The sequence below is a fragment of the Argiope bruennichi genome, chromosome 8, assembly GCF_947563725.1.
Source record: "Argiope bruennichi chromosome 8, qqArgBrue1.1, whole genome shotgun sequence".
In the NCBI taxonomy this organism is placed as follows: domain Eukaryota; kingdom Metazoa; phylum Arthropoda; class Arachnida; order Araneae; family Araneidae; genus Argiope; species Argiope bruennichi.
The window spans coordinates 102,153,711-102,177,419 of NC_079158.1; the positions used below are offsets into that span (position 1 = coordinate 102,153,711).

The following is a 23,709-nucleotide window of genomic DNA, read 5'->3' on the forward strand; positions in this document are numbered from 1 at the left end:
CAAAAAGACAATTCTTTAGAAATAATAGAAGATAAAGGTTAAAAACTTATTTTCTGAAGTTAAAATTATGTTAAAGAATAACTAAATATAGATTAATTTAGAATAAAATGAGAATTTCATAATATTCATAATTTTTTATTAAGTTGAAAGTATATTTTTAAAAACTTATATATTCGAGAAAAAGAAGAGGGAACAAACTTATTCAAAAACTTATAACTTAAAACTAAAAACACTATAAGTTAATAAATTTTAATAATTTGATTGCATAAACTGGACTGTCAAGAAATAAAAATACGAGTGAGAAGTGGTACGAAAGAAATAAACATATGTAGTTTTTTCCTGCAGAATCGACAGTGCATCATAATTATATCCGATTAAACTTGTCGATTGTCTTTACGTAAATCACGTGGACTGAATTCTGGCGGAGAAAATGCCGCCTTCATTCCATTCTCTTTTTACCTCTTTCACTGCTTCGCCGAAGACAGACGAGTCATTACAGAACTTTTCTCCGGCAACGGATAAATAATTGGCCACCTGTTAATTTCAGGCGTCGCCTTTTGGACGCCTTTTCAGCCGGTCTGGTAGCCTCCCCCGCCCGAAAAAAGTCTCACGTGTGGCGACCAGTCTTCGAGGAAGGGTTCTGGCATTCTTTTGATGTCTATATCCAGTGTCCGATCCGCGTCGAACCCCGAAAAGTGGCATGAAAATCGCAAGAAACCTCACTCCGCGCGCCATTTTGAAGGCGTGACTTCCTACCATCCATCAAAGTCGGAGCCTGCGCAGAGGTCGGGGTCTCTCCTCCCGATTCGCCGAGGCGGTCCACGTGATATGCTAATTCGCCGCGGCGGGTGGAGCCACGGCACAGTTAAATGACATCCTGCAAAGAAAAATTATTTCCATCCAATTCACCCAAAAATTAATGATCATGGCATCGTTCGCGAGAAACAGCCAACAGTATGACGATCCGGACCCGAAGTTTCCGCCGTTAGAGGAGTACTCTCAGGGTAACTACATGCCGGATTATTACGGACAGCATTACGGCAGTGTTTTTCATCCACAACCGCTCAACTACGGGCCCGTCGAGAATGGGACCGCGGTGGGGGGCTATACCAACCACGGGAATTCGCCGCACCCTTACTACACTCAACGATCGTGCAGTGTCGGCCAGAATTTGGGCACGCCACTTAGTGTCGTTGACTATGTCGGAACAGAGAACAGTTTGCATCACCATCCCAATAATAACAACAGGTCGTCGCCGGACAGTTCGCCACCGCCTGGGTCTCATTTGCAGAGATCGGACACTCAAAATTCGGACTGTTCTGGATCCGAACCGGCGATGGGAACCACCATATACCCCTGGATGAGGAAAGTACATACAAACAATAACGGTAAGTCCAATAATATGCTTTTTGAAAAAAAGATCTATCATCAATTAGCAAAGATTGCTAAGTTCATTTTAACAGTCCATTTTCAGTAATCTAAACAAATTCATAATGCATTAATTCCTTTTCATTTTAAATATGTTCTATAAAATGCTAATTTAACATTTATAATACTTCGAACTTTAATCTGGTAAGGATAATTTTAAATCAGTAGGCGATAGAATATTTAGCAACAAAATTTCTGATATTTATAAGAATTTAATCGAGTTATTTTTCTTTTTAATCCCAGGCGTTTTTGACTGCTTCCTCAAGTTATTGTTGACGATAATTAGTTGATACTTAAACGTCAATATCTACATCTTTGTTGCAAGTTTATTTTCTTCAAGTATATGATTCGAGAAAACATTAACAGCTGATTTCGTTTCGAACGGAACACGTGTGCAAAAGTCTGTTAATGTCATCTAGTAAATACTGAAAAGAACCGATAAAGCTTACACATGCTAGTCGTTACTTATTTATTTGTGTGGCTTTGTTGAAATTTTGTTGATTTTTATTTATATATTATAAATATTATGAATATAATCCTATGGTTATATTTGTTTAAAAGTTTAAATGGATGTAGGCTGCATCGAATTTCTGAATAGCCATCAAATATTGCTGATTAAAGTTAGCGAAACGCTTGTAGAAGTAACTGATGTTATTAGTAGCTATTTCAAATACATAAGATGTAAAAATAATGCTACATCAAAACCCTTGTTTGCAATTTTCTATTACAAACTAATTGCTCTGCTTGTATGAAGTTTATACACAAACAAATGAAGAAAATGGTATAGACGTGTTTTCCAAAATACAAAGAGATTCATAATATGTTTTTTTTACTTGAGCAACATATTAAGAATAGAATGGCATAGCAACTTTTTTATTCGTTGAAAACTGATTACAATTTTCTTCTACTTTTCAAAATTTGATTTAGAAGCTGCATTATATTTTAATTTCTATTACAGTTTCTGAGAGTGGTGTAACTATTCATTAAATATTTATGATTATTTATGTGTTTGTCAGAATGTAAACATTCAAATAACAAGCTATAATACAATATAATAACTACGTTTTGTAATTGCTAAATGTGAATCCTAATTTTGTTAGTTTACTAACAAATTAGTAAATTAACTTTCTAAACTTTGAGACTTCCGACTGTTCTAACAATAATAACAAAACTCGAAATCAGCTCGCATGAGAATGATTTGTTAATCTTTCAAATACTCCTTCAATGTGTCTCACAGATTTTAAATTTGTAAAAGCATTTAAATAGTATTGCTTTTGTTATTAAAAAAACTAAAATAAAGACATTATGAGTTTTATGCACGTTTCTTTATTTAGAATTTTCTAAAAGAAATAAATCGAAAATGAATAAAACTATTATTTATTTTTATTTTTCTCTGTTTGCTGATTTGAAATGAGCAGAAATTGCTCTTTTAATTCAGTACATTTATTTCTTGTTCCTTAAAAACTAAATGATAATGTAATTCAAAATACAAAAATTTATTTAAAAATGTTTGTATTATATTTTATACTGTTTGATTCAAGCTTAAAATTCTAGTGATTGCTGAGTGCTAAGGACGTAATGGAAAAAACTACTGACAGATAGATCTTAGAAAGTATTTTTTTATCCACTGAATTTCTATGTTATGGAAAGAGTCAATAGACATCTATTTTGTTTTTTCTCCATAATACGTGTATAAAGATGCATCCACCATCGAGCTTTGAGCTATTAAATTCGATGTTGCATTTGCGCTTTATCAGTTAATAATTTCAACATTTATTTTGTAATTAATGCTTTATAAAATTGAAAATTGCATTCTGGATTTTGTGTAAACTTGATTTTCGATTACTTAAGTAATTCAAACATTATTTTGGTTAAAAGCAAATGTCTCATTTATGATTTTGTTTACTAAATAACGCATCGCTCTTGGTACTTTTAAGATTCTTCATTAACTCTACATTTTAATATCATCTGAAAAAAAGTACCTTTTAAACTTTTTTCAGAAGGCATTATATTCCTAGTGTTTTGAAACTAAGTAATATTTACTCATAAAGATACTGGGAAAAATCTCGCTGATTGAAACTTAACGACCGACAAATTTTTTTAGAATTTAGTAAAAAATAAATTATTGCACTCTATTTTATGCCAGTTTTTTTGCCAAAATTATGTATTAAAATTTAAATAAAAGTTATTTTTTACAAAGGAAAAATGGTATAGTTTTAAACATTTAAAAATTAAATTAAATGCATCAATCTTTGAACTTGAAATGTTCATAAAAATCAAATTTACAGTTTTCTCTTGAAAGTTTTAAATTACTCCATCGTCATGTAACTTAGGTATGTTGCAATAATGTATTTTTAGTGTAAAATGTTATTGTTTGTAAGCATTTTTCCAGCTTTAGAATTTTAAATTCCATAATTAAAATTAGCTAACAATTATTTCGGCACTGGAAAACAATCTACATTATTTCTGCTGTTATCAGATTTACGAATATCATAATCTAATAATAAAAAATACTTACATACTTATCAGATTTTGTAATGCTTTATTTCAATATTAAAAATTCCTTTAACAAATAATTTTTAGCAATAAAATTAAACAATCAGCACTTAAAATATTAATATGTATTTTTTTGTTTACATGATGCAAACATGCATTGATGTTGGAAATGTGCATAATTCCTGCATTAAAAGGATTAAAATTGAAATGCATTATTTTCCTAGAACAGTAAAATATTTAAATTTTCTTTATTTTATTTAAAATTAAGATTATATTATCTTGTTTGGGTATCAACATTATAATTTGTGTATAGAATTCATACATTTGATTATTCAAACATTTAATGCTTCCTTCCCTATTCTTTAAAAACTGATTACTGACTCTTCATGATATTAAAAAATAAATTTGTGTTTTAATGTGGGTAATTTTTATAGAAAGTGTGCATCCGCTGCAAAAAATATGGGTTGAGCATTTAAATTTTTGATTGTAATACATTACAAAATTTTACGTGAAACTTTTTAAATAGTACTAGGCTTAAAAGTAAGAGCAGAAACATAAGATAATATACAAATTTCAATACGATTAAAGGAATGCAATGAAAATATAAAAGAGGAAAACAATTGTTTGTCTTTTATTCCTTATGTTGTCGGTTCTCTGTTTTAAAAAATTAATAAGGCATTAGTAGACACTTCATACACGATTTTATATATTTAAAAATAGTTATAGCTTGTAAACATGTACATTTTAGATTGAAAGTAGTTATTGATTTATATCCTTATATTTATGATATTTTATTTTATTTTTTTAAATAATTTGAAAGCTATTTTGACTAAATACAGTTTATATTCGACACTTTTACAAAAAAATATTACATGAAATTTTTTTTCAATAAACTTTTAAATTTGGGACATTTAGTTTTTTTACTTATTAATTCCTTCGTTTATGTTTTTATTTTGAAGAATCATTAAAAAAACCCCTTTGATTCTGTAAAATATTATTTTAATTTATTGCTTTATTTAGCGCTTTTTTTTATCTACATATATAATGAGATGTAAAATCACGTAAAAATAAAATAATGGCACAAAAATTAATTCTGAAACATGCATATTTATTTTATTTTTGGGAAAATATTCATGAAATGAATTTTTTTTTTGCTTATTTTCATACAGCTTTGCAATAATCCATTTTTTTCCATGTAATGAACTTGATTTCCCTTCTTTATTTTTCATATTTATTTTTTATTTGTCATATTTTTTTGGTTTTTCCTTTCAAAACATTCCTATATCTCAGATTTTCTAATAGTCTAAATTGATACCTATAATCATGTGCAGAAACATACAGCAGACTGATAATTAAATTGATTCTGTATTATTAATATTATAAAATATTAAAAATTATAATATTATTATTAATTATTAATATTTTACAATATTAAAAATGAAATGAATAAATAGATAAAAAAAATTGGGATTAAGTTACTATGAAACATGACAAAATAAATTATTAATTTCGAATTAAAAGCTCTGCATATTTTCTTTTTCTTTTGTTCTTTTTTTTTTTTTTTTTTTTTTTTTTTTTGCGTATATACATATGTTTCTTAAAAACTTATTTCAAAGAAATACAATGAAGCCAAATACATGCCATATTACTTATTACCTCATAAAGGAACTATATGTTTCTTTATCGGGTAAGGGATGCATATGGTAAAATTGACCAATAATAAATTATGTTCTGAATACTAGCAAGCAAAGTTGAAAAAAAAAAAAGTAAAAGATGCAGAAAAAATAAGAATAGGGAAGCGTTCATGATATATGCAATACATATAATCTCAGCTTTTCTTTTCTTTTTTTCTTTATCTTGATTTTCCTACATATTGCTCTACTTATAATATCTACTTAAGATTGTTCAAAACTCATTATACGAAAAAAGCAAAAAAAAAAAAAAAAAAAGTTCAAGAAAAAATTCAAACGTATTTTTCCCCCCATAACAGTTATGCAAAACAAAATATTGAACTAAATATAAAGGATGCAAAAACTCATAGGGATTTCCAAATTTTTGTTACATAAATCTTTGCACAAATTTAAAGATAGCTATCTTACAAATTGCAGTCTCTATAAATACAAATGGAAGGATATAATTAGTAGCCATTATTATGTCACGTGCTTTTCATAGCAAAGGAGGAAAATTTAAACCCTTTTTCTCTCAACTTCATAAGCAAGTGGTTCATAAAAAAAAGTCTTTGGATAATAAACATGATCCGAACATTTAAAATAATTTTTCCACGGAATAAGGAAGCTGTAATAAGGTTGAAACACAAGAAAAAAAAATTTTAGTATGTGTTTTGAAATGACACTATTTCGTGAAAATGTTATGCGATTGGAAAAACTTGATTATTGGTTTAAAACTTATGGGCATGGGCAATTCACAAAACATACGGTTAGGGTGAAAAAACTAGAGATGCATATATTATTTTTCCACGACTCCATCAATTATGTATTTCCGTATTCTACATTATTTGTTTTCGTTCGTGGACTTTCTTAAATTCGTGCTAACAGTTAAAAAAAAAAAAAACAAGCATGGAGAATCCTTTGCATAATATCATCAAATGCTATCTTCCCTGTAATTCCTTGAAAAAAAGTTCAAACAAAATAAAATAATGCAACATGGACTGATTATGGTTTCTTGCCGGAGACTTACCAGCGAATGATAACATCGGTACTTCGCTAGGCTATCAGAAAAGCATTAAGGGGCAACACAAATTGAATTCTAGTCTAATGCAAGGAGAGACGAGTTTCAATAAAACGCGTGCTTCCAATTACTGCTTTTGGCCTTATTGTCGATCGTGACGGATCGCTTTAAAAGCAAAAAGACGCAAATATTAAATTATATGTTTTGCAGCCGAAAAGAAAATGATTCTGCAAAAGAATAGGCATCTCCGTTTCGATCAGCAAAAATGTGATTTTCTGCAAGCAACCTGTTTATTTTTTCCTGGCTTACTTTTTATTAGTTTATTTCATTTTTCGTTCAGAAATATCAATATTCATGGCGATATGCATCTGTCAGGTCCGTTTAGAAGGCTGTTAAGGTCACTGACTTGGTTCGCTACGTTTAAGATAGAGATCGGCGGAACATTTGACAGCAAAATCGGGGAGGCTTTTTAGCATGCCAAAGTGAATGCCAAATTTCAGTTTATAGCATCTTTTTATTAGTTTCATTTTCTAAAATAAGTCATGGATCTACTTTTTGGTAATAATAAAACAATTTTCACTTTATCCAATCAAACATCAGGTAATAAAGGAAAAATATTTCATAAATAGTAAAAAAAAAGATGCTCTCTCTCTGAGATGCATTTTGTGATGATAAATTGTCGCTTCATTTAACCCGTTTTCTATTTTGCTTTTTAAATTGCCCATTACTTGTAGGTGATCGATCAAATGTAGAACAGCCTAATTGGCCTTTCTTGGCATATTGCGAAGAAATTCTACTTCAGTCAAAACTTTGAAAATACTAATTAATTTTTTTTTATTTATCGCATAAATTTTGTGTCGAGTAAAAATTCCTTAATGATAGGCTTTCTGTTGCGATTTAATTATAGGATGTGTGAAACTTTATGTTTTGAACAGAACTATGCGAGAAAAAGCTCATTTCACCATCGCACTTAGTGGATTTTATTTTAGTTTCAACAGAGTCTTTAATTCTTGATAATTTTGGTACTATCAGAAGAATTTGGAAAGATAACCTCAAAATTTTGGTAAAATTTAAAATAAAAAGGCAATTTTTTTTTCCTTTTCATATTTAAATTAATGGGTGCAAGCTTTGTTTCAGAGTCACACTGTTGCTATTCAAGTAAGCATATTTTTATAAAAATTAGTAAATATTTTCTTTAAAAATGTGGTAGAAAATAGATGTTCAAACTTCTGCAATTTACTAGAAATTATGAAAATTTTATTTAAATTTAGAGACGTTATTTTTCCTTGTGTAGCTTCGTTTATAAATTCTATGAGCTTGAGTGTATTATTGATCATAAGTAATTGTTTTTGATTCATCATATATTTTTAATCAAATTTAAATTTAGATATCGGTAATAAATTAGATAAATTATTAGTTCTCAATTTTTATAACGAAGTTGTGCTTTCATATCTAGCAATACTGCTAAATTAATCAAAAATTATCATTAGTTCGATCTAACGTGAAAGTAAAAATATAAGTAAATTTCACAGTAAATGAGGTTATAAATTGATTGGATGAAAAATGATTTTCAGTTAGTAACGCTATTACATAGAATGATAGTCTAATATTAAGCTGACAGTATTTTATAAATTACTTCGAACAATCAGATCATTTATATGCATTTGAGACAGTTTGATATTTTATAACAAATTGAAATCAAAAAATAATTACAGAAAATTTAAGAGCGTATAGGATTTTTTATGTATAAATATTAGAAAAATAAATTAAGCTATTACCTCGAAGAATACATATTATTATTTGCTCTGGCTTTAAAAAAAATTAAATCTATTAATGAATATTTTTTATATAAATAAAATAATTTTTACCAATACTTAATGTTTCTTGCATGTTTATATTTGTCATAAGGATGAATGATAGGAATAAATGATAAATATATATATCATATAATAAACTAATGCTATTTTAAAATAGAATATTCTTGTATAGTTCTGATTTTAAGCAGATATAGACAATTTCATAGTTTATATTGAAAATATTATATCGTATTTCACATTCAGCCTATACATAAAGAGTACTATAAAAATATAGGGTGTTCATTAATTATTATCGGGGTTTCCGTACCTCATAACTTTCGAATAAAAAATATTACGCAAAAACCGATTACGTATTCGTAAATTACAACTCAAAGAATTTTATTAATGATATTAAAGTGTAAAGTTTGCACAATTTGCACTTTGTAGGCATTCAGCTGAAGGCGATTATGTATTCGTAAATTCGCTGAACAAATTTTGACTCGAATTGAGGATGATGAAAATAACCTTTGGAAATGGTTCTTCAGTGACGAATCCACTTTTCATGTGTCAGAAAAAGTGAATAAACGTAACTGTAGAATATGGGGCTCGGTGAACCCGCACGATTATCAAAAGTCAAATTTTGTTCAGCGAATTTACGAATACATAATCGCCTTCAGCCGAATGTCTACAAAGTGCAAATTGTGCAAGCTTTACACTTTAATATCATTAATAAAATTGTTTGAGTTGTAATTTACGAATACGTAATCGGTTTTTGCGTAATATTTTTTATTCGAAAGTTATGAGGTACGGAAACCCCGACAATAATTAATGAACACCCTATATATTATATATGCCAAAATATTATTTTTTATAAAAAAAATAATTAAATTTTCTGGAATACAGAAGGAGATGAAAGAAAATGTCAAGTAAAAGAATGAAATATTTCGTTATTTCAAAAGTGTTATGATTGTCCTAATTCATTGCTCCCATGTTTCATATCTGTTTATAATAGAATAAAGGTTTGAATTTACAATACAATAATTAGAGCACTTTAAAATTTTATTTTGAGAGGGGGGGGGAAGTACTGAATGAAAATATATACTTCATAATACTTATACTGAAATGAAAGTACTTTAAAAAAATTACTAAGAATAATATGACACTATGCCAGTAATTCACTATTATTTTTTATTTTTATATCTTTGGTTATAATTTCTAGTATAGTTTCAGTAGTAAAAGTATTACCTGCCATCTTTAGGATATTGAAAGAAAGGTAATTAGCTATTTTTAAACTGTTTTAATTTTTAGATTTTAATATGATATGACTTTATAAATCAAAGCTAAAAGGGAAAGCAGATCTTACGATTCATTGTTAAGTCACACATATACACCATTTCCCCCCACACTTCCCCTCAAAAGATATTAAAAATGCTTATATAACGCATAAAAAAAACTAATAAAAATACTTGTTATATGACAAATTTTAATGACACGCAAAAAAAAAAAAAAAAAAAAAAAGAAATAGCCATATTTATTTGAATAAATTTATTTATTTGTAAAAATGTCGATGCTTTTTATAAAGAGCTTTCAGACTCATTTTATGTTATATTTTAAAATTCTTATACATTGTTAAAAACCAAAATATAACTTTTTATATCTCATTTACAATATAAATTATTATTTTTTAAGTGCCGTCTATTGACATGAAACATAATTACTTGACTGAAAGATTTTTTTATTTAAAAAGACCAAGTAGTTTTGATTCTTTTCGATATTATAAAAATTAAATTTATATGTTATTATGTTATTGTTTTAAATATAATAAAAATATTATTATATTTTTATAATATTTCAGCAGAGTTTATTTTAAAAGACTTTGTATGATATAAAAAAAGAGTTGACTTGAGTTGAGATAAAATTCGTCATTTAAATTTCAGAAAATCAAAAACAATTTTATTTTTTATATTCATTTTTATATTCTTTTAAACATTTTTTATATTAAAAAAAATTCTTTTAGCTCTGGTTTTAAAAACATATTCCTTAGTTACCAAACATAAAAATTGCAATCTTTTATTATTAACAACATGATAACTACAAAAACTAAACTCTTCACAAATATTCACAGAAATAGATAACTATAATATCTGAAATGTGTGTATCCTAATATCATATTCTGACCAGTAACCTTAGAAAACCTTATACTGAAAACCACCTCACACATATTTCAAACATATGCCAGTAGCTGAAAATCACTGCCATTATGAAAGGAAGAAGATTGACTTTTATAAATGCTTCTCGTTATCTCTTCTGCCACCACCAATTTGATTCGCCAGAAAATCTTTATTGGTGTCATTGCTTTTTTTACCCCCCCCCCCCTCTCCTTTATTCGAAATAATGATAAATCAAGCTGTTGCCCGAACTCATAATATTCGATTTATTTTAGAAGACTTTGTTTATTTTGGTCAGTAGACTTAGCAAAACTTATGCAGTAAACGAAATATCCCCCTCACACATATTTCAAACATATGCAAGTAATTAAAATTCACTGCCATTATGAAAGGAAGAAGACTGACTTCGTAAATGCTTCTCGTTATCTCCTCTGCCACCACCAATTTGATTTCCCAGAAAATCCTTATTGGTGTCATTACTTTTTTATTCCCCCCTTTACCCGAAATAATGACAAATCCAGCGGTAGACCAAACTCGTAATATCTGATATGCTATATTTTGGTCAGTAACCTTAGCAAACATTACTAAAAACGAAGTATCCACCTCACACATATTTCAAACATATGCCAGTAATTGAAAATCACTGCCATTATGAAAGGAAGAAGACTGACTTCGTAAATGCTTCTCATTATCTCCTCTGCCACCACCAATTTGATTCCCCAGAAAATCCTTATTGGTGTCATTGCTTTTTTATTCTCCCCTTTACCCGAAATAATGACAAATCCAGCGGTAGCCCGAACTCGTAATATCCGATATCGCTAAAGGTCGCGTGTCCATAAATATCTGAAGAATGGCACAGATATCGATCAAAGCGCAGTTGAAGAGTAGATTTAAGCAGAGGAACCAACACTAGCACTCCATTGAAAGAGAATCAATAACACCACGTGACAACCCCATGACTCATCTCTCATCAGAGCGCGCCCAAACTCAACTTTCGGGGCTCAGACTCTTACGAAGACAGTTGATTAAATCGAATCGGTGTTCCAAAAAGAAAGGTGGAAAAAAAAATTATATGAAAGGTTTTGGGCATGAAAGAAAACACGCGATTTCGATTGATTTTTTCCCGAATTTTGGATTTCCAACAGCAACAGTTTTTCAATGCGAATTCTATTCTTTTTATCCTTCTATAAGTTGTTAAATGAAACTTGTAACAAACGGCCCTCTCTCTCTATTTTAGATAATATTATTGGTTTTTATTTTCGAAAGCATTTACGTTGTAAAGTATCTCACAAGAAATGATTTATTGTATAGAAAATTTATTATTTCTTTTATAGCTATATTTTTACTATGATAAACAGAATTTCAAAAGATTATATATCATGGTATAAATAAATGTCATTGTGACTATGAATATATGTATATATGTGTGCTTCATATCTCCTGTTAAACAAATGGAGCGAAATCGGCCAAACTTTTTACACTTATTATTTAACACAAAAAAAAGAATATTTCCCACTTTTCAAAGCAAAAAAGACAAAACAATTAATTCGAAATTCATGGAAATTTTGTTGTTTTTTTCCTGACCAACTTAGAAACAAATTATATCGAATTAAATGTTTCTATACCATTGAAAAATTCAAAATTTATCTTTGCTTTGGTATTCATTTCGTTTCCATATAATTGTTCTCCCAACATTTATTAATTTTTCAAAATTTTTTTAAAAAATAATTGAATTGATGCAGCAGATTTTAATTTAAGGACAATTATAGTCGGTATTTTAAAAATTATCTGATTTGAATTATATTAATATTTTAATTCAAAAAAGGATAAATTAATTAGTTTATTATTTTACACAAAAGTAATTTTTTCTCATCAAAAACTATTATATAAGAAAGCATTTTAATTTCGAACAATAGTAGATACATCACCTTCTTGTCATGAGCAACGGCGGAGTTCTTTTCAAATAACTTTTTTTTTTCTTTTTTCGTTTCTTCCTGATTAGGCAGAATTATCAGCTATTGAATTAGTTTTTAAATTTCTTAAATAAATTTATAATAAAATAATAACTCACTCAGCAAAACAAGACAAAAAGCAGAAAAAAAAGAGACCGTGAGAAAGTGTTTTGTATTTGTATATAAGTTACAGAAATTAGACTGCAAGAAGTATGGGGAAGGCAAAAGTCCACAGAACTCGGTAGTTACAATTAAAAGCTTGAATTCCAGTCATTAGAAAGTTATCACATTAACAAAGTGTATAAATTTAATCTGTTATATATGTGATTTTGTCAATAATTAATTATCTATTATTGATACTAACAGCAATCAATATGGTCAATACCGATCTAAAAATTCAATTAATATTAATTTTTACTAGTTATTATACAAATATTGAATCAGCTTATATAATATAGATAGTTTAAAGATTCAATTTTATTCTGATTTTTCTGATTCATGAAAAATTTAAACGTTTCTGAGCTTTAAAGATGCAAGAAAAGAAATTGAATAAATTTTATTCTGATTTTTTTATGAAAAATTTAAACGTTTCTGAGCTTTAAAGATGCAAGAAAAGAAATTGAATAAATTTTATTCTGATTTTTTAATGAAAAATTTAAACGTTTCTGAACTTTGAAGATGCAAGAAAAGAAATTAAATAAATTTTATTCCGATTTTTCCGTGAAAATTTTAAACGTTTCTGAGCTTTAAAGATGCAAGAAAAGAAATTAAATAAATTTTATTCTGATTTTTTTTATGAAAAATTTAAACGCTTCTGAACTTTGAAGATGCAAGAAAAGAAATTAAATAAATTTTATTCCGATTTTTCCGTGAAAATTTTAAACGTTTCTGAGCTTTAAAGATGCAAGAAAAGAAATTGAATAAATTTTATTCTGATTTTTTTATGAAAAATTTAAACGTTTCTGAGCTTTAAAGATGCAAGAAAAGAAATTAAATAAATTTTATTCCGATTTTTCCGTGAAAATTTTAAACGTTTCTGAGCTTTAAAGATGCAAGAAAAGAAATTAAATAAATTTTATTCCGATTTTTCCGTGAAAATTTTAAACGTTTCTGAGCTTTAAAGATGCAAGAAAAGAAATTGAATAAATTTTATTCTGATTTTTTTATGAAAAATTTAAACGTTTCTGAGCTTTAAAGATGCAAGAAAAGAAATTGAATAAATTTTATTCTGATTTTTTTTATGAAAAGTTTAAACGTTTCTGAGCTTTGAAGATGCAAGAAAAGAAATTGAATAAATTTGAATAAAACGGCATATGCTCTCTTTTTCATAATATGATTAGTTTTATTTTCGGAAATATTTAAGTGGCAAAGCAGTCATTATTTATTTGATCAAAAATTTAATATTCTTTCCTATACCATTTTACATATACAGGTTGGAGATGTTTTTGCTTATATTGGATGTGCTATGATTTTCTTAGCGATTTAATTTTATCAAGATATAAGTTAATAGTTTAATGTGTGAGAGGCGTAATGTATAAAGAAAGGAAAAATTAATGGAAGAAGTAAGCTTTTTATACATAAGAATTGCAGTGGAAATAATTATTTGGACATTAGGAATAAATGAATTTTTAAATTATAAATATATTTTTTAAAAAAAATGGGTATCATTTTAACAATAGTCGTGTTCTGCTACTATTTATTATTTATTTTATGCATTTTGCCAGTATTAGGATTATTTTAATTTGTTGATGCAAATAAAATTCGAAAGCTCGTAAATGTTCTCAAATAATAGCATTTTTTTTAAAAAAAATTCTTTCTAAATATGGAAAGAAAAAGTGAAAGTATCTTGATATATAAAATTTAATTTTTAAATTTTTAGCTGCTTTAAGTTTTATGTAAATTTTCAGTTGAGTCTTAGTTAATTTAAAGCTAATAGATAAAGAAGTTCGTATTTAGATGCAAATAAACTTTAGAAAAATGCGAAAGCCGATTATTTTTTACTTTATATAACTTATTTTTGAATAATTAAATTTTAAAAAATCAAATAATCAGTTTCATGTGGAGAAATATTTTTTTATGAGTGATATTTTCCTTTGTATAGAAATTTAGACTCTGGATAAAAAAGTTCGATTTAACTTCCACTTCTTCAATAGAGGATATTTAAGATAGTAAAAATGAATGACATAATTAACCTGCAAATTATGAAATATAATGAACATGATTTTTGACTTGATAAGCTAGAATTTACATTTATTCTAAATTTTATAATTATTTCATATGTTAGCTAGTCAAAATAATCCTACAAGTTTTAAAATCTTAATTAAAACAAATTCCTCAATACAAATTTTTTAAATGGAAGTTTTGAAAACAATATTAATGTGCATATTATAATATGCATTATCTTCTTATCATAATAATATTATTAAAATCAACTCAACTTTATGACATTACACGGTTACATTAGATAAAATTAAATGCATAGAATGCACTTTCGTAATAGACTAATAATGTAAAAAAAACCTTGATAAAACTGAATTTGACTTTTGACTGTTTTTCATAAGATTTTGTCATTAAATATGACATTCTTATGTTATTCAAGTAAGTTTATTTTCATAGATTATGTTTAAATTATCATTGACTCTAACTTCCTGAACATTCATGCTTTTTCATTTGATGATATGTTTTTCAACATTTTTCTTTAAAAAGAATAAAATAAATCATTTTTAAAAAATTAGAAAAATTTTTATTACAAAAAAGTGGTTTAAATCCTTTTTTTTTTTCTTTCGAATATTAGAAGGAAAGGAATTCGACTCCTGAAACAGGAAATGCACATCAGATAAGGAAGTTCAGTTTTAAGCGAAAACAAAAAGCTCGAGGAAGATTGTTAAAAGTAAGCACAATTGCTCCTTTTAGGAGAGATTTAACTGATTACGGTTTTAACAGGCAAAGATTTCACCTTAAAAAAAAAAGGAAAGGAAAAAGAAAAGAATCTAGCAGAACTAGAAACATGCAAGAACAATAGGATTTGGCTGTACTTAGCTTTCTTTAGAATTCTTTGTCCTGCTTGAAATCTCCCTTTAGAACAACCTTCCAATTCATGAAATGTTGATAATAGCCGGCCGTAGAAGTATCAAATCTGCTTTTCCAACTGACCTTTACTACGATTATCAAAAGAAGAAATATTTCGATTGTGTATCTAAATGATCATGTGATTTCCAGAATAACGGTCAGTTTTCAGAAGTATCACTGCTGTCACGAAATATTTTATACAGTATTCAAATATAAAGCAATACTGGAAGATTTTTATTTTCTTAATTAACCCTTTAAAAAGATCTTTAGGATTAAGATTAGCTTAAGAAAAGTGTTTTATTTAGCTTATTAGATAAATTTAATTTGATGAATTAATAATTACGTAACAAATAAAGACACACTGTTCTGTGTGAGATAAAGAATTGAAGCATCTAAACTTCTGTCTTATTAAAAAAAATTTCAGAATTTATGCCAATATATGTACATAATTTCATGCAAAGATTGATGAAATTGGTGGGAAGTATACTTTTCATTGCCTTAGAAAGGGTTAATTGCCCTTAAGACAAAATATATTTCAATTCGTTTTGTACAAAAAATTTAAAACAATCATCTAAATATTTTTTTAATGATGAACATTTGGTTTTGTACTTTCACAATGAGAACTTAGAATTTGCTTGGAAAACATCAATTTTTAATAATTTTTATCATTAATTAATGTCATCATTATTAATAAAGATAAAATAATATATATTATTTGTAGATTGAATTGTTTCTATTAGTTCCTATTAGATTACATCATCTAAATATTTCAAGACCAAACTACTCTGATCTCGAAATCTTTTATTGCTATCTTCTCTTTTATCTCATAAAACTAAATTTTATGAATTTGCTTTTAAAAACAATTACTTAATTTATTCCATTTCTCTCTTAATAAATAATAAAATTCCTTTTCCATTCATTACCTTAATTCATAGAGATTTCGCATTCAGAATGCGTGTTAAATATCTGTCAAAAGATCTTTAATGAAAAGGATTTTTAAAGATCTGATCTAAAAGCTTATAAAATTGAAAAAAGCTTTTTTTTTTTGACTGAAGCTGTAATTTTATTACCAAGTGAAATTTAAGGTTATTAACATATTCAAAAGATGGTAAAGGAGCTTAATTTTTTTCAGTTAAATTCTGAGTTTAATCTTTCTAAGTAAAACTCGAGAAATTCAGCAAAACAGTTTTAATTACTTTTGTCACCGTAGTGAAGCCGTTATCACCAAAATATAAGGTTTTCAATAATAAAAAAAAAGATTTTAATTTGAATGGCAAGTGATCTTACTGGATTTTCTCTATCAACAATGTTCTCCTTTTGACATATGCAATATGCTTTAGTTTTCTTTGAAAAACTGAAGAAAATCCTTTGAATTACTTTTTAACAATAGCCTGTAATGCCCTTTTAAAATAAAGTAAAAAATTATAAGTATTCAATTGAATGAATAACAAATTTATTTTTTTGTTATGGTAGTAATGCTTTATGTCACTGATACGTATACCGAGTTATAATCTTCTGAAATCTCAAAAAAATCCTGTCCATTAAAAAGATAATGATGACTAATATTAAATAGGATTTATATTTGAAATTTACTGAAATAGCTGACTGTAAACTGTAAGATATTATAAGGCAAATATCCCATTACCATGTAAAATCTAGCCTCTGTTCGTCATTCAGTTTGTATGGCCAAATCTATATATAGGGATTGGCAAAAAATTATAATGGAAGCTATATGAAATGTTTTAGTCAATGTTTCACAAAACAGCGAAGCCATTAAATAATCTTAATTGATATATATTCATAAAATATATCTAAAAAAATTAGAAGTAGCAAATACCATTGACACAGGGCACCATATCATCTAGATGTAAAGAATGGCCACTATATATATATGGTTTAAACATCAACTGAAACACATAATAATTGATTGCATCAAATCCCATTGCATTAATAGCCATCAAAGTGTCGAACCTTTGCCCCAATTGCTTAGCTTAATAGGATGTATAACTTTGTTGATGGAAGGTGAATTTTAGAATGGCATCCACATTCAAGTTTTCTATTAACCCAATATAATTTTAAGACTCTCGATTCACTACAGAATTGCACCATGTCATCTAGATACATAAAATGGCCATTCTTATAAGATTTAATCATTAACTCAAACATGTAATAATTGATTGCATCATTGTCCATCTATCAAATTAATATAATTTTAAGACTCCCGATTCACTACAGACTTGAAACAGCAAATATTTCACTGTAATTGAAAAAGTGTCGAACTTTTGCCACAGCTAATCAGTTTAATAAGACCTACCACAATTTTGTTGATAGAAGAAATGTTTTTGTATTGTATGTATTGCCAAGTGCAGGCCATTCCAATTTTATATTATCACCAACAACTTGAAATAGGAAATATTGCGTTGTAATTGAAGAAGGGTCGAACTTTTTCAGTGATTGTTCACTTTAATAGGAAACACCTCAACTTGATTGATGGAAGGCGAATTTTAGAATTGTATCCACATTCAAACCATTCCAATTTTATATTATCTAGTTAAGACTCCTGATTCTCTACAGACTGGATTGACACAAAGCACCATGTCGTTTATATATATATATATATAAGGGCCCCATTATGCTGTTTAATCATCAAACACATAATAATTGATTCCATCGTTGCCCATTCTATTAATAGCTACCAAAGTGTCGAACTTTATCACGATTGTCCAATTTCTTAGGGAAGTAACTTAACTTTGTTGACGGCAGGAGAGTTTTATAATTGTATACTTTCAAATGCGCGCCATTCCAGTTTTATATTCTCTATTAAACCAATATAATTTTTAAGACTCCCGATTCACTACAGACTTGAAACAGCAAATATTGCGTTGTAATTGAAGAAACCGAACCCTTTTCCTCCACAAAATCCCCTTCCCGAGACGCGCGCGGGTGCAAAATTAATTAAGGTCGTTAAAGCGGCGACAAAAGCAGACCACTTCAGCTGATAACTCCCACACACGTAGCCTCGATCGATATGGTTTTAACCCAATGGAAGAGAGATTGAATCTTTTGCTTTAATTACGTTATTCTCGAAGACTAATTACAGATGCGATTGAAACGCGGGGGTCTGGCGGAGGTTGCAACCTTCCGAAAGGTTCTGTTTGTGGAATCTGCTCACGTTCTTCCCTCGCTGTTATTTGCACGTTCTGCAGACCGCTACGGAGTTTGGTGCAGGGGAGAGAATATTGATCCCGAAAGGACCCATCTTCGTGGAAAATGGAAAACGCATTCCGCTCTTTCCACGTGGGTGCATTCACTCATTCAGGGAGGTAGCTCGTGAAAAATTATCTGGCCTCGCAAAAATATCTGGATGATTAAAATTGCTTATTATTTTGCGGTAAACACATTCTTTTCTTTTATTATTTTTTTTCTATCTTTTCTTTCTGTCGTTTTTTTTTAATGCGAGAGGAAAGAAAAATGAATGGTCATAATGAGGTGAAAAAGATCATGATGCCTAGCTTGTGCAAATGAGTTTTTGTTCTTTTACACTTCTGAGCAATCGTCACGTATATCATTAACTTACTTCTGAGAACTAGTTTGCAACTTATATGGTGTTTCACGGAATTTGTTTTCCAGAATCGGCAATCATCAACTATTTCTTCAGCTGTCCTCTAAGAAATTAAGCTTTGCAAATAGGCATAGCCGATTACCAAAACTGGGATCCATCCAAATCGAGAATCATTAAAAGTTGAAAGTTGATTTAGCTATAAAACCGTATTATATTCTTGATATAAAACAGATTTTCCTGATATTTTTCAAAACTGATTACGATTTGGGCTTACATAATTCTTTACAAATTAAATAAATGCGTAGAACGTATGCGTATGCTTTTTATAAAATCTTTTTAAATTAAATTATGAAATTAATACCAAATTTTTTAACGAAAATGAAATGATAGAAATAATTTATTATATATATATATATTTAATGCGTATTCGTAAATGTAATCCGCATAAATACCATCTGAGGAAACCAAATTCAAGCCGATTTTAAAGGAAACAGACAGGTCAGGTTTAAAAATACTTCAAAAATAGCATTCATACTTTTCATGGCAATCTGATCAATTTTGTAGTCTAAACCGAAATTAATCAAGACGCTATAAAGTAAGGTCTTGTATTAATGGTTAGTTATTTGATGATCATTGAAAGACGATTTACTGATAATTTTTTGTTATTTCAGAAGCTCAGTATTTAAGCATTTTTGATTCGAAAAAAAAATACTAATTATTATTCTAATATAGGAACTAACGAAAAAAAAAAAATTAGCTAAAAGTAGTACATTGAAGATAAAACATTTTTTTTCAATGTTTTTTTACCTAAAATTTCTCGTATGAACCCTTTTTGGTGCAGAAATATAAAATTTTTGCTTCGGGCTTTTTACTTTACGTTGCTCATGATATTAAAGATTATCATAGCAGGAATATTAAAATTATTACCATTATTTACTGTCAGTTGATTACAAAGGATCATATGACATTATAACTTAATGAGATATTATTTAAAATGTTGATAAATGTCGCTACAAGAATATTAACATTATCATCATTATGTGCTAACTGTCGATTACAAATGATCGTGTGATATCAACATTTAATCCGATATTATTTATGATGTTAATAAATGATTTTACAATCATATTTACATTATCAAAATTGTTTATTGATTATAAATGATAACATATAAAGCTTGATTTGGCCACAGAAATGTTTACATCAAACATGTCAATATTCCTACTATGCGACGCCAAATTTACGATAATTTGAAAGTTAACAATAACAGAGAAGAGTTTTTAACTAAGCTTGTCTACTTCCTTCATTTTTCTTCAATTCAAGTAATGAATTATTCATGTGTTCGAGATCACTCGAACTGCTGATCCTGCCACAGATAAGAGCAGCGCAACAGGTAGAATCGTGTTGCGAATTCTTGTCTTATTTGTTCTTTTTCTCTTGAAGCTGAGCGTATTGGTTCCGACTGCTCTTGAATGAAGGGACCTCAAGGTCGCCTACGTGTATGCTTCAACGGATTTACGTAGTTTTTATCTCCTTCTGCAGTCAAGAATAAGTAGTTGGCCAATATTATAGGTTAAACAGCCGGGCAGGTTAAAGGGAATTCAAGTTAAGAAAAAAGTAGCTTAAGTACTTTTTCATTGAATTAGATAGAAGGAGCCAAATGAGGTTAGAAGTCTGAAGTCCTACTTATCAATTACTTGCAGTTCTGTAAATAGTTATTAAATCGAAGGTAAGAATTGTCACTGGATAGGCGGGCTAAAATCTACGTAACTAAAAAAATGAATTTTGAAAGAATAATTATAGGTTAAATGATACCATCGGCCGGAATGTCGCCACTTACCTGAATACATATATTATGCAGATGTAAAAACTGTATCTGTAGATGTAAAAATAGTGATAATAAACTGTCGGTTTGTTATTATTATTAATTCTTAAAAATATTTACTATCGAATTATTTTTTACAAACATAAAATTACCATTTAATGCATAAATATAAGAAAAATAATAAACATTTTTCACTACAAGTTATAAATATTCATTTGTGAAAATTTTTCATGTACCTTACTAGTTGAAAGTCTTAATTATATAAACTATTGCTGATATTATCCCTTCCCATATTTACTGAATATTGTATGTAAAATAACCTTTGTATTAGACTGGATTTAGAGCATTAAAACAGACATTGAATAGGATTTAAAATTTTCGATTAAAACTAACTAGGAATTTGAAGTTGCTTTAAAAACTTGATGCAACTGCATATAATTTAAACATTGTATCTTGCTACGTATTTGAAAGAATTTTTTTTTTAAATGTAAAGTTTTCCCCCTTATGTTGGTTTTCTTGGGAATCGTAATAGTTTCAAGAAAGATCAGAAGCAATGACCACTGGAGAAGGAATCAAATTTGTTTATTTCAGGTTTTTCTGCATTGTACTATGTGATGATCAGAAAATTCTGATGCATGTTTTGTGACAATTCGTTAAAAAAAATAAATAGCATATAACATGAAATAATTTCTGAGATACGGTACAGAGTATGGTAAAAATGTAACAGGTAATATTGACTAGTTAGAACAGAGCCTCGCTGTAATTTAACACTTGTGAAGATCTTGGTACCTCTACCAGACGAAACGATTGCCATTGTATTAGTAACTTCACTCTCCATCATTTTCACATTGTGTTAACTTGAAGTTATGTACACTATGGCACATCAATGATTCTACTTGCCAAACGCAGTATCATAAATTAATAATTCAGGATTCGTGTCTATCACTCAATCACCTTCTACAGTGAACCATCTATTCACAAAAAAATGGCATCATAGACAGGTACAACTACACATAAAATACAAAAAAGAAAATAGAACAATTAACCTTAAGTAGCCGAAGCACGTCACCAATGAGGTATTGGTGCACTACATAAAAATTCACAAGTTTACACTCTCTACGTTAATTATAGGAAGGGACAATCCTCTTCCGATTCTTGAAGGGCCTCCAAACATTTATAGTAACTTGAAAACCTGTACACTGCGGCAGATCCTTGACTCCACTAATCAAACGTAGTAACATAAACATAGATCCCAGAATCCTGAATTACCACAAAATTCGGGATTCATGTCTATCACTCAATCACCATCTCCGATGAAGCATCTATTCATAGAAAAATTGCATCACAGGCAGGTACAATAATACATTGAATATAAAGAAAGAAATGTTACAATTAACCCTTCGCAGCCGAGGCACCATCACAGAGTGAAGTGTCGGTACACTACATAAAAGTCCAATCGTGACCCTTTCCGCTAATTACAGGAAGAGACAATCCTCTCCTGATCCTTGGAGGGCCTCCAGACGTAAACAACGTTTGCAGCACGTGCTTCCGTCTCTGGCAGACACAGGCCTCTCTCCTAATAAATGACTGCTCGCAGCCTCGGCCTCCATCGGCATGCATCACACTGACTGCTCCCGATAAATCAGAGGAAATGGCCGTCCGTTTAAGAGCTCTCTTGTTCGCTACTGTTGCTCTTTGACGACATTTTCCGTGTTGGAGTCGGGTAATTTGTTTGGAAGAAAGATGTACTGCTTTCGTTTTTGCTTCCCCTCATCGTGTACTTTGGGAATTCATCACGTTGGGGTGGTATATTTATGACTTCTATTTCTATAGCGTGTCTTTTTACACTAGGTGGGACACATGTTCGGAAGTCGATGGCCCGTTCTGGATTATATGTCTTCCTCGCTACTGCGTGCAAAGATGTTTGCAAACATTAAGTGTGGTGGAGGTATGGAAGAAAGATTTACGCACTTGATTCATCCATTTTTTTCACCTCTGTGATCTCCAAACTGTGTTCGTCTTGTTGTTGAGAAATCTATCACTTTAAAGAGGGTTTTTTGCCCCTTCCTTTTGCTGACTTTGTCGTGTTGAGATTATTGTTCAACTTCTAACTTTGGATATGGAATGATGTAAAGGAAGATGTTGGAATTCCTCATTATGAATTATATATTTGCAATGGATTTTTTTTTTTTTAATGTTTGGAGGGAAAATGTTTTTGGCTGACTGCTTTTAATTAGAGTATCTTGTATCTCAACAGTTATTTTTGCAGCTGTAATCATATTAAAAAACACCAAATTAAATTATTATAATTTTTCTCCTCCAATGTTTTTTTAGCAGCATATACGTAATACAAAGGTGTTTTTTTTTTCTTTTTTACAACATATGCAATGTTTTTTTAAAGCGTATAAATAATCTTAGACAATAAAATTTGCCTTATTGTTTTTGCTAATATTATTCATTTATTAAAATTATTTTGTGATATTGGGAAGTTTTCAGAATGATACACAGCTAAATGAAATGGATATTTAATTTTTTCAATTTTGAAGTATTTTGAATTACCAGAAGAAATAAAACTGTCCAATTTTCATATCATATTTGCTATCATAAAATACATTTTTTTTTTCTTCCTTTAAGCTATACATGCTGTTCGAATTTCTTTGACAATATTAAGGTTTCTAGTAGATTCAAGAAAAAGATTTTGGATTCTTTTTTTTTCTTCTTCTTT

General features: G+C 28.7%; 1 protein-coding gene across 1 annotated transcript in view; it reads left to right on the top strand.

Annotated features, from left to right (window-relative positions):
* Positions 1 to 482: 482 nt before the first annotated feature.
* Positions 483 to 23,709, top strand: part of LOC129981784 (homeobox protein Hox-D4a-like) — a 48,610-nt gene continuing 25,383 nt past the window's right edge. Inside the window, exon 1 of the mRNA XM_056092790.1 lies at positions 483 to 1,388. Coding sequence (XP_055948765.1) covers positions 920 to 1,388 — 469 coding nt within the window. The 5' untranslated portion in view covers positions 483 to 919. The remainder of the gene's footprint in view (positions 1,389 to 23,709) is intronic.